Source organism: Erythrolamprus reginae, chromosome 3 (genome assembly GCF_031021105.1).
Source record: "Erythrolamprus reginae isolate rEryReg1 chromosome 3, rEryReg1.hap1, whole genome shotgun sequence".
NCBI lineage: Eukaryota > Metazoa > Chordata > Lepidosauria > Squamata > Dipsadidae > Erythrolamprus > Erythrolamprus reginae.
In genome coordinates, this window is record NC_091952.1 from 143798433 (window position 1) to 143815762 (window position 17330).

A 17330-nucleotide genomic window follows, 5' to 3' on the forward strand; every position below is an offset into this window, starting at 1 on the left:
TAGGAATATTCCAGCAAAAATTAGAAAAACACCTATTATATTTGATTATCCACATAACTACAGCGGCCAAGTTAATTTATGCCCACTATTGGAAGAATGAAGCAATTCCCCAGGAGGAAGAGATAATAAAAAAGTCATACTCTATGCAAAAATGGATACCGTATATATTCGAGTATAAGCCGACCCGAGAATAAGCCGAGGCACCAGTTTTTGCCACAAAAACTGGGAAAAACTTATTGACCCGAGTATAAGCCAAGGTTAGAAAATGCAGTGGCTACTAGTAACTTATAAAAATGGAAACCAATAAAATTACATTAATTGAGATATCAGTAGATTAAATGTTTTAGAATATTTATTTTAAATAAAACCAGTAAACTAGCTCTGTAAATTTAAAAGAGGGTAAACAAAAGCAATCTGGTAATAACAATAAATTAAAAAGTAAAAAAAGTAGTTCACTTAGCAACCAAGCTAAAACCTATTTCTAAACCTAACCCAGGGCTCTTTAAACTTGACAGTTTTAAGACTAGTGGACTTCAACTCCCAGAATTCCTGCACCAGCCATGCTACCTCAGGAGTGGGAGTTGAAGTCCACAAGCCTTAATCTTTCCAGGTTTGAAGACTTGCATTTCTAACCCTAACCCATGGGTCTTTAAACTTGACAGTTTTAAGATTAGTGGACTTCAACTCCCAGAATTCCTGCCCCAGCCATGCTACTTCAGGAGTAGGAGTTGAAGTCCACAAGCCTTAATCTTTTCAGGTTTGAAAACTCTTGCATTTCTAACCCTAACCCAGGGCTCTTTAAACTTGACAATTTTAAGACTAGTGGACTTCAACAACCAGAATTCCTGCACCAGCCATGCTACTTCAGGAGTAGGAGTTGAAGTCCACAAGCCTTAATCTTTCCAGGTTTGAAGACTCTTGCATTTTTAACCCTAACCCATGGGTCTTTAAACTTGAGTTTTTAGAAGCTTGGAGAGAGTTAATGCCGTGTCCCCCCCCCCCCCCGCCTTTTGCTTGCTGGCTGGCTCGTTGGCTGGATCTCCCACCCCTGATCCTCCCTCCTCCTCGTCTCCCTTTATTGCCCCATGTGTTCTGCAGGGAAGCAGATTTGCTAAAGAGATCCAGTTGGTATGGCAGCAGGGAAAGGAGGAGGAGGAGAGTCAGAATAGCCCACAGCCGCGGGGGAGGAGGAGGAAAGGAAAGAGCTGTCCTCCTCCTTCCCCTGCTGCCGTACCAAGTGGATCTCTGTAACAAATCTGCTTCTCTCTCCTGCTGGAGGCTTCTAAAGCCCGGAGAGAGTTCATGCCATCCCCGCCCCCCCCCCCCCCTTTAGCTTGCTGGCAGGGCGCCCTCTTGTGGTGATTCAGCGCCCTCTTGTGGTGACCCAAGTATAAGCCAAGGTCGGGTTTTTCAGCCCATTTTGGGGGCTGAAAAACTCGGCTTATACTCGAGTATAAATGGTAAGTTAATGTTAGAAATCAAAAATAAGGAAGAATCAGACTTTTATAAATGTTGGGAGAGGTTCTATTGATGGTTACAGAAAAAAGAAAAAAAACATGGTTAAAATAAGATCAGAAAAAAAGCTATTGCTTGGTATTAGAATCTATTGTTAATATTAAGATATGTTTTGTATAATTTAAGATGTGTATTCTTTTCCAAAACTGTTGTATGCAAATAATTTAATAGAGCTACAATAGAATGTTACCATAGTTGGAACTGTTTTTTCTATAGGATACGCTGCAAATTCATCCAAATACTGTTTGTTTTTCTTTGTTCTATGTTTCTTTTGGTTTTGGTTTTTCTTTTAAATGTAGTGGCATTGATTTATGTATTGTATATATATATATAAATGGGGAAAAAAAAGATCATATGCTGCAACGTCCTGCCTGTCGGCGACTACTTCAGCTTCAACCAAAACAGCACAAGAGCACACAACAGATTTAAACTTAATATTAAACTCCAAACTTGAATGTAAAAAATATGACTTCAGTAACCGAGTTGTCGAAGCGTGGAACTCATTACCGGACTCCATAGTGTCATCCCCAAACCACCAACACTTTACCTTTAGATTATCCATGGTTGACCTATCCAGATTCCTAAGAGGTCAGTAAGGGGCGAGTACAAGTGCACAAGAGTGCCTTCCGTCCCCTGTCCTATTGCTCTCCTATATCTCCTATACCTTTCTTCTATTCCTATATCTCTTCTTCTATTTTTCCATTGATATGTTTTATTCCTATATCTTTTCTTCTATTATTTCTTAGATATATTTTACTATGAGTATATCCTCTATAACCTTCATTATGTATTTTACTATGTGTATACCCACTAAATCCCTCATTGTGTATTGGACAAAATAAATAAATAAACAAACAAACAAACAAAAAACTATATTCTGTATGTGTCACATGTTTTTGCTGAATTTGAAAATTAAGGGAGATTAGAGGCAAAAAAGGAGCTGTGATGTTCCTGTAATATACCTGTTATGTCGGGCTTCATGTTACGAGCCCCAATTAAGTCGGAAATGTAAATTCAAACACACACGCTGTTGTAAAGTAAACAGAATAGCCGTTTATCCAAAATGAAGCTGTGCGCACACACTTTAAACTGAGCAAATTACAGATAACAGTCCTTGAAAGTTTCGAGAACAAAAACAAGCAAAGCAGATAAGAGCAGCTGTGGAAGGTCACAGCCACACCTATTCTAGTCAGTCCACAAGTTTTTACTTAGCTGTGAAATATCCCCAAGGGTATGTGAAAAGCCAGGAACAAAATGCAAACATGACGTCTCCTTCTCCAAATGGATAATCTCCCACATGCGCTTTCTGCAATGCTGATAATTTATCAGCAACTCCATTAACCTAATTGCCTCAGCCACAGGTGTTCTCCCTTATCTCCGATGATACCTATGCAGTTGGTCCCTTCTAGCCATCAGCCTGTGCATTTTGGCATCTATCCACTGATCATCCTCCTGCTCGTCCGATAAACCACTAATGGGGTCATTAACTAATGGGCTGGCTGCAGCCATCTCTCTATCAGATCCTTTTTCTTCTTCCCCAGGGTCTAACCTTGGCAAGGAATCCTCACTGTCCGAAGCTGATGGCAGTAAGACAGGTCTCTGGGAACCTGAGGACTCTCCTAAGTCAATGGTGAAGTCAGATTCACTTAATAAATAACCATGTACCTAATTTAACAACTGCAGTGATTCACTTAACAAACATGTCAAGGAAGGTCATAAAATGGGACAAGTTTCACTTAACAGATTTCTCACTTAGCAACATAAATTTTTAGTTCAATTGTAATCCTAAATCAAGGATCACCTACGGTTATTATATGGCACATCTGTTTATTGTGTACATCTTTTGTAATTTCAGTGCAAAATCTAATTGTTACCATATATACTTGAGTATAAGTCGACCCAATTATAAACCACGGAACATACTTTTGCCACAAAACTGGGAAAACATATTGACTGGAGTATAAGCTTAGGGTGGAAAATGCAGTGGCTACTGGTAATTTATAAAAATGGAAACCAATAAAATTACATTAATTGAGGCATCAGTAAATTAAATGTTTTAGAATATTTATTTCAAAGAAAACCAGTAAACAGTCTGCGGCTGTCCGGAGTCCACTGTGGAGAAGGGAGCGCTCACTCTCTGCTCTGTAGTGGTATCTCTTCACCTGTATACGCTCCTGGAGAAGTTGCGTATATCTGAAGTGTCCCTGCCAGCGCTCGGGCCATTGCAGCACCCGAGCGCTATCAGTGACTCAAGTATAAGCCAAGGTCAGATTTTTCAGCACATTTTTTGTGCTGAAAAACTCGGCTTATACTTGAGTATATGCGGTAATTATAAATCAGAAGTTCAGATATAATTTTCTAAAATATTTAACTGATCTCTTTTCTAGAAGAATATGATTTGATGTTATGGGTATAGGATAGTGATGGTAAACCTTTTTTGATTTGCATGCCAAAAGGGTATGTGTGGTTGTGCTAGCATGCGTGCATGTGCCCACACCCCTTCCCTCCCCCCTACACATGTGTACCCCCCCGGGCTGCCCCACATGCATGCGCACAGGCCTTTCTGAAGCCTGGAAGGCAGTGGTGGGTTCATACCTGTGTGGTCTGGGGAGCCATACCAATATGAACTCACTGATTTTTTGGTGATTTTTTTCTAGCATCTCCATGTCAGAAGACCTTTAAATTTCCTCTGAAGCATAGCTGAGGGCTTGTTCCACACAGAGACATTGGGGGGGAAATTGCCAAAAATCACTGGGTTCATATCAGTACGGTTCTACCCCACCACCACTGCTGTTAGGTAAAAAAAAATACCCAGACAGGTAAATCGGAAGTGTGTTTTTCCGACAAAGGAAGTTTGTCCTTTGGGGGATTTTTTGCCTCCGGAGCATCAGGGAAGCTTCCCTGAAGCATTTGGAGGAGGAAACAGCCTTTCCAAAGTTCAAAAATCAGCTGGCCAGCACATGCATGCGCACTGGATCTGAAACATAGAAAAGTCTCACGTCCGCTCCCATATGGCTCCACGTGCCATAGGTTCACCATCATGGGTATAAGACCTAGCCTCTTGTCATTTAGAATCCTCAAAACCTGTGCTCCTAAAAATTGCTTTACTGATTTGGTTCTTTTTTCATAGGTTTAAAAATGGATGAAATATGGACTAAAAACTTGGTTTCAGCCCCAAAACAGCCAGCCACAAGATGCAGTCCAAGAGCTGCCCTTTGGGGAGGGGAGGATCCACCATTGCCACATGAGCTATCTGCTGAGAAGTGGAACAGATGAGCACTGGTGGACGCCAGGCCACTGCTCCATTGGGCTGGGCACTGCCAGGAATACTTCCAGACCTGCAATCAGCTGGGAGACAGGTAGCTGTCAATCAGCTGGAAAGCGGAGACTGGCAGAAACAACTGAGCATCAGCAACTGGAAGCCAGGGGTGGGACATACGTGCATGTGAAGATTCTGCTGGACTAACTGTGGGTGGGCATCAGGGGGTGGGGATGCCAGGGGGTGGGATAAATGCACATACTTAAGGGTGAAGGAATAAACTGCATTTAGCACTGACTTTGTTTTGCTTCTTGCCTTGTTGGTCACTACCAGGAGTGGGTTCTTTCTGGTTCTGACTGGTTCTGCCAAACTGATAGTGACCCACTGATGATGTCATGATGGTGTCATGGATCTGGTTCGGTTGGTGCCGGTCCATGAGTGCCACCATCTTTTGGGGGGATTTTTTTCTGCAGTTTTCCAAAAGTTTTTTCCTCTTGCTACTGTTTATATAGGTGGCCTCCCAGCCCTGCACCCCCAGGGTTTATATTTATCTTTATTATTTTCCCCAAAGCACAGCTGATCAGCTCCTCAGCTATGTTTTGGGCTGATTATAGCTACTGAGCATCCACAAAAGCAGAATTGCACGAGGAGATGCGCACCTGCGTGTGAGTGGAGTGAGCCCACCTCTGGTCATTACCAGTGTTCCCTCTAATTTTTTTGGGGGGTGGGCGGAAAAGTATAGCGTCTGAGCGGCAGTCCCTTCAGGACTGGGTGACACAGAAATGATAGATAGATAGATAGATAGATAGATAGATAGATAGATAGATAGATAGATAGATAGATAAACAAATAAACAAACAAACAAATAAAAAACCCACCCTGTTTTGCCTCAGAGAATTTCAAAATAAAATACTGTACTGTGTGTCTATAACAATGAGCTCATAATAGGGCAACTCTATCAATATCAAAATGCCACTTAAATAGTTGAGCTAGTTTCAAACTAGATTTTGATTTTCTTTCTCTCTTCCTTACTCCCATTCTTTTTCTTTTTCTTTTCCTTCTCCTCTTTTTTCTATCTGTTTCTCTCTCTTCCTCTCTCTCCTTCCCTCTCACTCTTTCCCTCTCGGCTTCTGGGCAGGTTTGGAAAACTCTGAATTGATGATGATTTTTAAGTGAGCGATTGTTCACTGCTCAGCTTAGAGGGAACTATGGTCATTACATGACTGGTTTCAAGCTTTCAAGGATAAATGCTTCAAACTGAACTGTGTTGTCTGAAGTTTCTTGATGCTGAACTACAGAACGTGACACTTGGATTTTGACATCTGGATAATCTATAAAGTTTGCATTGCATACTAAAAAATTGCATTGCAATTTAACATAGCATTTTAAAGGGAAGGAATCCTCCAAAACATATATAGGCAGAAAAGAAGCACAGCACTTACATTGGTTCCTTGCTCTGGTTTGTTATATATTTTCGCACATCTTCATAGTCTTGGCATTCAGAAGTTGTTGAATTCTAGAATAGTAATTAATAGTTCAGTAGACACAACAATGAACAATTTTTCTTAGCAGATTCTCAACTCTGACTCCTTTTCTTTGTACATAAATTGATATTTAATGGAACTTTCTTACTGGTAGTGTAAATTATCTTTATATTTCCATTTAATTTTTTTTTAAAAAAACCCAACCATTGGCCTGAAGGCACATTCATTCCTTTTTTAAAAAACAGTATTTTAAAAAAAATTATGTATTTTTAAATATATAAAGTTCAAACAGTTTGTTCAATTACATTTTGAAAATAATTCAACATATTTTAAAAATCACTTTCAATTTACAAACTGATGTTGGTCAGGCAGAAAAATCTCAGAGCATTAATGAAGTGTTCCCCATCCAGCATCTAATCAAAGTCAGCACACATGATATCCTTGATGTATATTTTTGTGACTTTCAATTTTTTTAATTATTCTTATTTTCCTTCTTTTTAAAAAAAAGTTTTATTGGATTTTTATTTTTAAATACCTCAATGTCAATATATGAATAGTGTGGCTTCAGGGGATAATTGATTTTGATACAAATAGCAATGATAATAATAATAGTTGTTACATTAATCAGACTTATATTCTTCGGAGAGGGGTGGCATACAAATCTAATAAATTGTTGTTATTATTATTATTATTATTATTATTATTATTATTATTATTATTATTATAATATAATCCTAGTATTAACATACATGATTGTTTTAGGTAGTTATTCAATATTTCAATGTTCCATTTTAATGCCAATGGTATTATTAAGCATATATAGTAATATCATAGTAATTTCAATCTCTAATCGTTCCACCTAATTATTACTTATATTCTATTATATAAAAATTATACCTGCTAATATGCTGCTTTTATTGTTCTTATTATTATTTATTAAATGTTTACATTAAAAGAGTATTTACATTCCAGTTTGTGGCAATCATCCCACTTTTTAAAATACATTTCTAATTTGTTTGTCTCTCCTTGGTATTTATATCAAACAAAATATAATCTTTACATATAATACACATATTTCCACTGTACCTTTTTTCTACAATGATTCCCATATTATACTAGTTCTTTAAATTCAAGAAGTTATTACTGTTTTCTTGTGGTACATTTTCTTGCAAACTCCTTACTTACATACTTGCAACTAATGTGCACCTTTGCTAGTCTATATATCCTTTATTTATATTACTCATCCCAAATCATATAGTTATCTGTTTTCTTTTCCTTATTTACTTTAGTGAGCTGGTCCATTTCTATGCAATCTAAAATTTTCTTGATTACACCTTCTTCTGTTGGTGTATTTTGGTTTTTCCACATTTGAGAAAAGGATAATCTTGATGCTATAATGATATGTAAAATTAAATACAGGGGGTCCCTGACTTATGATGTTGATCTGTTCCCAGATCACGTCATAAACCGAATTTCGGTGTAAGTTGGAACATACATAAATAACATACTGTAAGCACTTATCCTATCCTGACACCTATCCTAAAACAGTAGTTATCAAAAACACATATAAAATACGTTTAATAATGAAATGAAACAGGAATAATAAACAGTAATAAAAATAACTTAATTCCTGTAGTTGGCTTGCACACTGGAAGGGGCGTTGCAAGGGAGGGAGGGACACTCTTAATGGGAGGAGGAAGCTGCAGAAGGTGCTGGAGGTATTGGGGCAGGTGAGTCAAGAGAGGAGAACCTGCAGAAGGTGCTGGAGATACTGGGGCAGGTAAATCTGAAGAGGCAGCTGAGGTAGAGGGTACAGGATCTCTTGCAGGATCTCTTGCAGGCCTCTCCATATTCTTAAAATACTGCTGCAGGTTAGTCTGGAAGGAGACCATCTTCTTCTCCTCCAAGATCTCCTGGTAACACCGCAGGCAATCCATGACCGCTCTGGCAACCTTAGTGTACCTGTCCATGTTGAGATCCTCAGCCTCAAACCTTGACAACCCTTCCTCTATCAGGGCAAAACTTGCTGTCAAGCCCTGCCTTGTAAATCTCTTGGGCTCTGGGGTTTGTGTGTCTTCCTTTTCCTCTATCATCTACTTCTCCAGTTGGATAAGGTCCTCAGCAGATAACTCCTCTCCATGAGATGCCAGTAGCTCTGTGATATCATCAGCCTCCACTTCCAAATTAATTTCCTTACTCAGAGCAACAACTTTCTCGATAACATTATCAACTGTCTCTGTAAACCCATGGAAATCATTCACAAACTTGGGGACACAGTTTTTTCCAAACACCATTCATGTTTGTCTGCTTAACCTCACCCCAGGAATCAGCAATGTTCTTCACAGCATCAAGGATGTTGTATGATTTCCAAAAGTCCTTCAGAGCCAAGTCCTTGTTTTTCTCAGTTGCCCCTGAAGCCATAGAAATTGTCTTTCGGAGGTAGTAGGTCTTGAATGTAGCAATGACTCCTTGGTCCATAGGATGTAAAAGGGCAGTGGTATTCAGTGGAAGGTAAACCACCTTGACATTAGGATGAAAGTCATCCAGATGGGCACTAGCAACACCTTAAAGGGGATATCCTTGGAGGTACAGTACCACTCCACGCCTGGCACAAAATGGTTGCTGAACCAGTTCTCAAACACTGCAAGTGTTACCCATGTCTTCTTATTAGCCTTCCAGATGACTGGTAGTTGACCCTTCCAAATGCCCTTGAGTGCCCTTGGATTCTTAGCTTGATACACCAGCAAGGGCTTCAGTTTGTAGTCGCCAGCAGCATTTCCCCGAAGAAGCAAAGTCAGTCTCTCCTTGCTGGCTTTATGACCTGGTGCTCAATTCTCCTCCTTGGCGATGTACGTACGGTTAGGCAAACGCTTCTAAAACAAGCCTATCTCATCTACGTTGAACATTTGTTCAGCCCAGTAACCCCCCTCCCTAATTATCTCAGCCAACCCTTCAGGAAACTCACTTGCTGCTTTCTCATCACCACTAGCAGCTTCACCTTGCACTTTAATATTATAGAAATTGGCACGAGCCTTAAAACGGTTAAACCAACCCCCACTGGCCACAAACTGTTCACTTTCACTTCCCTCGCCCTTTTCTTTTTTCAATGCCTCAAACAATCTTTTAGTCTTCTCCTGAACCATGATAAGGCTCACTGGGATATGCCGTTGATTTTGGTCTTCCAACCAAAGCACTTTCCCTCTCAATAACAAGACCACTACTTGGTTATCACTGTTGATTTCATAGGAGCAGATCCTTTCACATGTTCAAGGATGCAATATTTATCCTTGATAATCGTAACGACAGTTGAACGACTAAGTCCATGTGACCAGCCAATATTTATTGCTGTTTCCCCCCTATGGAATCGCTTTATGATATCCAATTTCACTTCCATGGTGATGGCTTTCCTCCTCTTCTTCGCTGCAACACCAGAAGAATCTGCCTTACACTTGGGAGCCATAATGAAGGACAAAAAGTTCACAAAATCAAACACACGTGAGAAAGAATGATGTAGCAGCAAGCTAAAATGGCGTACAATGCGACTTCCACTTCTTCCACGCACACCAAACACGAAGTTTGTGTTATGACATTTACGATGCAAAACCACTTAAGTCAAAACAAGGCTTTATACAGTAAATGGGAGATGTGTCGTAAGCACGAAACATCATAACTCAGGACTGACATAACCCGGGGACTCCCTGTAATGGGTTTTCTTGTCTTGGTTTCCTGTAAATATTCCTAGAAGAAATAGTTCTGGTTTCATTTTAATGTGCTGATTCGTGATTTCCTCAATCCACCTTCTGACTATCTGCCAGTACTGTTTAGCTTCTGAACAGGACCACCACATATGATAATAAGTCCCTATATTATGTTTGCACTACCAGCATTCTGGAGACATATTGGAATATATTCTTGCAATCCAAGCTGGTGGGAGATGATATCTGTGAACCATTTTATAAAAATTTGCTTTATATGCTAAACAGATTTTTGTCATTTTATAGCTTTTATTCCATATGCACTCCCTCTTTTCTAGTTCTATGTTGTATCCAAAGTTTCAGGCCCATTTTATCATTACCTTCTTAACAATTTCATCCTCCATTTTATACCTCAATAGAAAGTTGTAAAGTTCTGTTATGATTTTGTCTTCCTATCTAGGTCGTTATCTTCTTTTTGGAACCCATATGGTGCTTTGTCTTTTTTATGCCTTGTTTTCAGTTCTCCCTGATCCTTCAAGAGTTCTTTGTAAGTCTTCACTTTGGTACTATCCATTAAATTTAGGTATATTAAGGTTTTCATAGTGTATAGCCAGGTCAGTATTTTACTCTAGTGATTTTTAAAAATCTTTTGCCATACTTGAATCAAGGAGTCTCTGATTAGGTGACCTTGGAAGCACTGTTCCCCGTAGGCTGTGTCCGTGCGCCCGTGCGCGCCCCAAAATATCCCCCGTGCACCCTTTTCCATGGGCGTGTGCTCCCCATCCCTCTGCCAGCCCGCGGGGGGGGCGGAGGCGGGGAGGCGTCAGCAGTAGAAGGAAAAGGAGCTGCGGCTGCCCCTGCCTTCCCACGGTGCCTCCAGCCCCCTCGCGCCCCTGGCCTCTTGGTGCTGCCCCCCGCCTGCCCTATCCACCCCCTTTCCTCCTCCACCACCTCCTGCCTTGAGGCGCGACTTCTCCCGCGGCGGTGGCTGCGGCTTCTTCTCCTTCTCATCTGTGCTCCCAGCCAGGGGGCTGCGAGAGAGGGTTTTCTCCGCGCACTTCAGGAATGCCCACCCCACCCCTCTCGCAGCCCCCTCACTGGGAGCGCTTTCGTCCCGGACTTTCAGCAAGGAGGCTGCAGTAGAGGCAGGGCAGGCGTTCCCGAAGTGCTTGGAGAAAGCGCTCTCGCAGCCCCCTCGCTGACAGAGAGAGAGGGAGAGAGAAAGTGAGAAAGAGAGAGATAGAGAAAGGGGGAGAAAGAAAGCAAGAGAGAGAACAAGAGAAAGAAAGAAAGAGAGATAGAAAGAAAGAGTGAGAGATAAAGAAAGCAATAGAGAGAGAGAGAAAGAAAACAAGAAAGAGTGAGAGAGAGAGAGCAACAGACAGAGTGACATAGAAAGAGGGAGAGAGAAAGTGAGAAAAAGAGAGAGAGAGCAAGAGGGGGAGAGAGAAAGAGAGAGAAATGACTCTTGATTTAAAGCATATGGTAAAAAGCACCCAAATAATAACAGAGAAAAAAAAACCCAGCTGTTTGTGTGTGTGTGTGTGTGTGTGTGTGTGTGTGAACACTTGAACCATTTCCAATAGCTCACCTGTTATTGGAAATGGTTCAAGAGTTCACACACACACACACACTCACACACCACACGCATAAGGGGGGAGGAGACAGGGATGGAAAAAGAGGAGAAGATAGTAATAATCGTAATAGATTTTGGTTTTGTTTTATTATTAATTTCTTTTAATAAAAAAGAAGGGAATTTTTCCTTATTTATTTATTTATTTATTTATTTATTTATTTATTTATACTTCTATGCCGCCCAGTCCCAAAGGGACTGCCACTCAGACACTATACTTTTCCGCCCACACCCAAAAAAAAAATTAGAGAGAACATTGCTTGGAAGTATTTATGAGTCTTACATTTTCTGTCCCACAGGAAGGCATGCCCCTTCAGCATCAATATTCTTTTGTTTCTTAGTGTTACCCAATCTTTAATCCAAGTTAATGCTGCAGTATAATAACACATCTCCCAGTTCGGCAAGCTAAAATCCCCCCCCCCCGGTCTCTCCTGTCTTGCAATACTTTTAATTTGATTTGAGGTTTTTTTGTCTTGCAAAATAAAATCTGCTATTATCTTATTTAACTCCTTAAAAAACCCTGTCTCTAATTTTATTGGTATCACCTGGAATAGAAATAGGAATCTGAGGAGTATGTTCATTTTTGTTGAGGCTATTCTGCCTATGAATGATATTTGAAGCTTTTTCCCCAGATTTCTATGTCTTTTTTAACTTGTTTGATCGATTTATGGTAATTTTCTCTCTTTAGTGTTGATGTTAGCCAGATTCCTAGATACTTAATTTTTTTATTAGACTGTATAGCTGTTTCCTCTTCCCATTCCTTTTCTTGCTTTTTCATAATATTCTTCATTATACCTTTGTTTTGTTCCTATTAATTTTGAAGCCTTGTCAAATACGTCTATGTGCTGTAATAGTTTGGGTCTTGATGTTAGTGGTTGTTCTAGTATAAAGACTAAGTTGTCTGCAAACACCTGGAGTTCATAGGTTTCACTTTTGATTTGTAGTTCCTTTATTTCTTGTTCATTTCTAATCTTGTTCAATAGAATTTGAAGAGTAAGGATAAATAATAGGGGAGCTAAGGGACACCCTTGTCTACTTCTTTTGTAATATTAATTTTATCAGTGGTTTTTGCATTTCTTGCTGTTTGAATGGTGTATAATTTCTCAATTTTCTCCCCAAAATGCATCTTGTCCAATTGTAAAATTATGAATTTCCAATATAAATTATCAAATGCCTTCTCAGTGTCTAAAAAAATAGGGATAATTGTTTTTCTGGATGTCATTGATAATATTCAAGTACATTAATTATATTTCTAATATTGTTTTTTATATTTCTTTTGGGGAGAAACCCATTTTTGATCTATATACATGATTTCATTTTTAAACATTTTGAGCCTTTCCAAAATTATAGCTGTGAAAATTTTATAATCTACATAGAGAAGAGATTGTGTGTATTTCTTATTTCTACCTCTATTCTAACTTCTGTTCAGGTCACATTACTAATACTAGTGTTAATATACTTGCTTATATTAAGACATAGTCCTTCATTATTTGGTTGTTCAAAGTAAAAATATGCCATTCAAGTACCAGTCATCCTATTATTTAAACATACCTGATAATACCATCTTTCAAACTCCAATCTTTCTATCTAACTATTGCTTTATATAAAGGTGTCTATTGTTATTTCTACCTCTATTGTAGTTTTTAACCAGGCCATCATTAGAAAAAAGAAAAAAAGTAATAATTCCTTTCTAGCCATCATCTCTTGTCCATTTTAATACTTCAATTCTTATTTATTTTTTGGCTTGCCTCGCATACTCCTGTCTTGGATCTTTGTTTCTATCAGCATCTGTACCTTCACCATTCAGTCTGAATATTTTTCCCACCACTATCCTCCTAAGCTGCCAAGTCTCTATAGTGTTCACCCAAACTCCTATCTCCCTTTCAAAAGTATCTTCCAGGTTATCTGATTCCATTTTTTAAATCTCTTAAAGTCATTTTTCCCTTAGTTTATTTAATCAGACATCATTATTTTTATTGTCTTCTCCTTCTCATCTTCTTGCTTTGGTTTTTTAATTCATTTTTTTTATTTATTTGTTTGTTTTGTCCAATACACAATAATACACAATGAGGGTTACAGAGAATATAATCAGGTAGAATGTATTAAAGGGGGAAAATGGAGGAGAAAATAAAGGAGTAAAATATAACTATGAGAAAATAGCAGAAAAAGGTATAGGTATAGAAGAGAAGATATAGGAGAGACAATAGGACAGGGGACTGTAGGCACTCTGGTGCTCTTATGTACGCCCCTTACTGACCTCTTAGGAACTTGGTGAGGTCAACCGTGGATAGTCTAAGGGTAAAGTGTTGGGGGTTAGGGGAGATACTACAGAGTCCGGTAGTGAATTCCACACTTTGACAACTCAATTACTAAAGTCGTATTTTTTACAGTCAAGTTTGGAGCAGTTAATATTAAGCTTGTATCTATTGTGGGCTCTTGTGTTGTTGTGGTTGAAGCTGAAGTAGTCTTTGACAGGCAGGACGTTGCAGCATATGATCTTGTGGACAATACTTAGATCATGTTTGAGGCGTCTTAGTTCTAAGCTTTCTAGACCCAGGATTGTAAGTCTAGTTTCGTAGGATGTTCTGTTACGATTAGAGGAGTGAAGAGCTCTTCTGGTGAACTATCTCTGGACATTTTCTGTTTTATCTTTTCCTCCATTCTTTCTGCTGTCTCCTCTCTTTCCTAGACTCTTTGATCGTCATTCATGATCAGATGTAGCATATTTTCTATTTTCACATTTATGTCTTGCATTACGTTCTTTATCTCTCTGTGACTCTTTGTCATAGTACCCCTAATGCTTTGAAACCTGATTGCCATTTCTCTTAAATCTCATTCATTTCCCCCTGATGCAGCATTTTCTCTTATTTTACTTAAGTCCAAAATTAATATATTCAAGTCCAATGTTGCTCCTCAGAAAGTTCAATAATCATAGTTCTTTACATCTCAGGATTATTAATCAGTTCCATTTAAGTAGTCCAGGAAGCTTCCACAAATCAAGAGTCACTTTACTTAAGAGCCTTCCTTATTCTCACAATAGAGTCTCCAGTAATTATAAAATACAGCGGTACCTCGTCTTACGAACACCTCTTCATACGAACTTTTCAAGATACGAACCGGGCGTTCAGGATTTTTTTGCCTCATCTCATGAACCATTTTTGTCTTACGAACCCTTAATTCTCTCCTGGCTGCTGTGAGCAGCAGCCAAAACAAGCGCTTTTAAGTTTGTAGGCTCTGATGATCGCAAGCAAACTGGAGCCAGATTTTGCTGTGCAGGGCCTTCACCCCACCCCCATCCCTTCTGCTACTATCATGGCAAAGTGCCAAGGCATTGGAGAAGAGAGAGGACAGCCGATGAAGGTAGCAGCAGGTGCGGGGTATTTTGGAAGAGAGTTGGGGCACAGAACATAGCAAGAAGCCAGGGGAATATTGAAGAGAGTTCGGGCACAGAATGTAGCAGGAAGCCAGAGGCATATTGAAGATGTAGCTTGCTGCTACGTTCTGTGCCTGTGGTCTCTTCAATATGCCCCTGGCTTCCTGCTACGTTCTGTGCCTGAAGTCTCTTCAATATGCCCCTGGCTTCCTGCTACGTTCTGTGCCCGAAGTCTCTTCAATATGCCCCTGGATTCCTGCCACATTCTGTGTGCAAAGTCTATTCAATATGCCTCTGGGTTACTGCAATGTTTTCAATATGCCTCTGGATTCCTGCTACGTTCTGTGCCAGAAGTCTCTTCAATATGCCCCTAGATTCCTGCTACGTTCTGGGCCTCAGGTTTCTTCAATATGCTCCTGGATTCCTGCTACATTCTGCGCCTGAATTCTCTTCAATATGCCCCTGGATTCCTGCTATGTTCTGTGCCCGAGGTCTCTTCAATATGCCCCTGGATTCCTGTTATGTTCTGTGCCCGAGGTCTCTTCAATATGCCCCTGGATTCCTGCTACATTCTGTGCCTGAAGTCTCTTCAATATGCCTCTGGCTTCCGGCTACATTCTGTGCCGATCTCGCTTCCAAAGTAACCTCTTGCCTGCCGCTTCCTCTGGTCATGGCTTTCAGTTTTGGATTTTCCTAATTGGTTTTCACGCATTATTAGCTTTTCCTATGGGAAACATTGTTTCATCTTAAGAACTTTTCTACTTAACAACCTGGTCATGGAACGAATTAAGTTCGTAAGATGAGGTACCACTGTAAATAGTTATAGAACAGTAAGTATCACCACAGTCCTCCAGAAAAATGCTCGGATAGGCAAAACAGAAAAAGAGTGTAAGATATCCATACCTGTCCCTGGGTGGGCCAGCAATATCCAAACAGACTCTCACAATAGGGGCTGATGACGTCTTCAACAGTATCTGATGGTAAACAAGGTTGAAAAAGCAATCATGACTTCAAAAATAAAAAGTTAACAAAAAGACACTTCAGTGATGTTAGCTTGAGTCTGATTTAGTTAGAACAAAAATGGAAAATGTGCCTCTCTCTTATGTATTTTTTGTTAGCAGAGAGAACTTTGTGAAAATGTATTGCTATAGGCACACAGGAAGGCAGGAAGTTTTGTTTTAGCAATTAGAAACATTTCCTTGCTTCTAGTGCTTTGCTTCAAAAAAAAAAAGCTCTTGCTCTTTTCCCCCCAGAAAAATAAATTAGGTATTTTGATCACCATATGTATTACAGCATATACTCGAATATAAGTCGAGTTTTTCAGCACAAAAAATGTGCTGAAAATCCGACCTCGGTGTATACTCGAGTCACTGATGGCGCTCGGGCACTGTGATGGCCCAAGCACTGACAGGGACTCCAGTTGGGAGCAAAGGGCGCCCGTGGGAGACCGGCAGGCATTGGCGGCTCGGGCGAGCAAGCTGTGCAGGGGTAGGGCCGGTGCTGCCTCTCCCCGGCTGAAGCAAAGGCTGGCGCTCCCGAAGCCCTCAGCGAAAGCGCTCCCGCAGCTGCTTCGATGAGAGCACTTTCGCCAAGCACTTGAGGCGTGCCTGCCCCACCCCTCCTGCAGCCCCTTCACTGAGAGCGCTTTCGCCAAGTGCTGTCAGTGAAGGGGCTGCAGAAGGGATGGGGCAGGTGCTTCTGAGGTGCTCGGCGAAAGTGCTCTCAGCGAATGGACTGCGAGAGGGCTTTCTCCAAGCGCTTCGGTATCGCCTGGCCCACCCCTCCTGCAGCCCCTTCGCTGAGAGTACTTTTGTCAAGCGTTGTCAGTGAAGGGGCTGCAGGAGGGGTGGGGCAGGTGTTCCTGAAGCGCTCAGCGAAAGCGCTCTTGCAGCCTCTTTGCTGAGGGTGCTTTCACGAGCGCTTCGATATCACCTGTCTCGCCCCTCCTGCAGCCCCTTCGCTGACAGTGCTCGATGAAAGCATGTATAAAACAAGGATGGGGGAGGCTTGTATCTTTCTCCCTCCCATCTAGGGTCCCCAAATACCACCACCATGCCAGCCCCCTGCAGGGAACCCCCAGCAATACTGCCAGCAGCTTCTTTCCCGGAGGGAAATCCTGGGTTGGAGGGAGGGGAGACAGCGACCACTCACCCTTTGCTTGGCAATGCTGGGAAGACCCGCAGGGCAAGCGGTGGCTGGGGAGACTCCTGGGGTGAGCGGCGGCTCCTGGTTTTGTGCATGCGCACATGCTTGCATGTGTCTGTCTATCTGGGAATCCCGTGTTGTTACGACAAAGGCATGGGTGGGATATTGTGGGTGCGGTGTTGTGGTTGCATGTGGGTGAAGGAGAGCAGTGGAGGAGGAGGGGGAG

At 40.9% G+C, this 17330-nt stretch overlaps 1 protein-coding gene across 1 annotated transcript in view; it reads right to left on the reverse strand.

Annotated features, from left to right (window-relative positions):
• The window catches only part of ARAP3 (ArfGAP with RhoGAP domain, ankyrin repeat and PH domain 3), a 500752-nt gene that overhangs the window by 456403 nt on the left and 27019 nt on the right, over positions 1 to 17330 (reverse strand). Inside the window, exons 4-5 of the mRNA XM_070746896.1 lie at positions 15863 to 15933; positions 6217 to 6290 (exon numbers count right to left, since the gene is read on the reverse strand). Coding sequence (XP_070602997.1) covers positions 6217 to 6290; positions 15863 to 15933 — 145 coding nt within the window. The remainder of the gene's footprint in view (positions 1 to 6216; positions 6291 to 15862; positions 15934 to 17330) is intronic.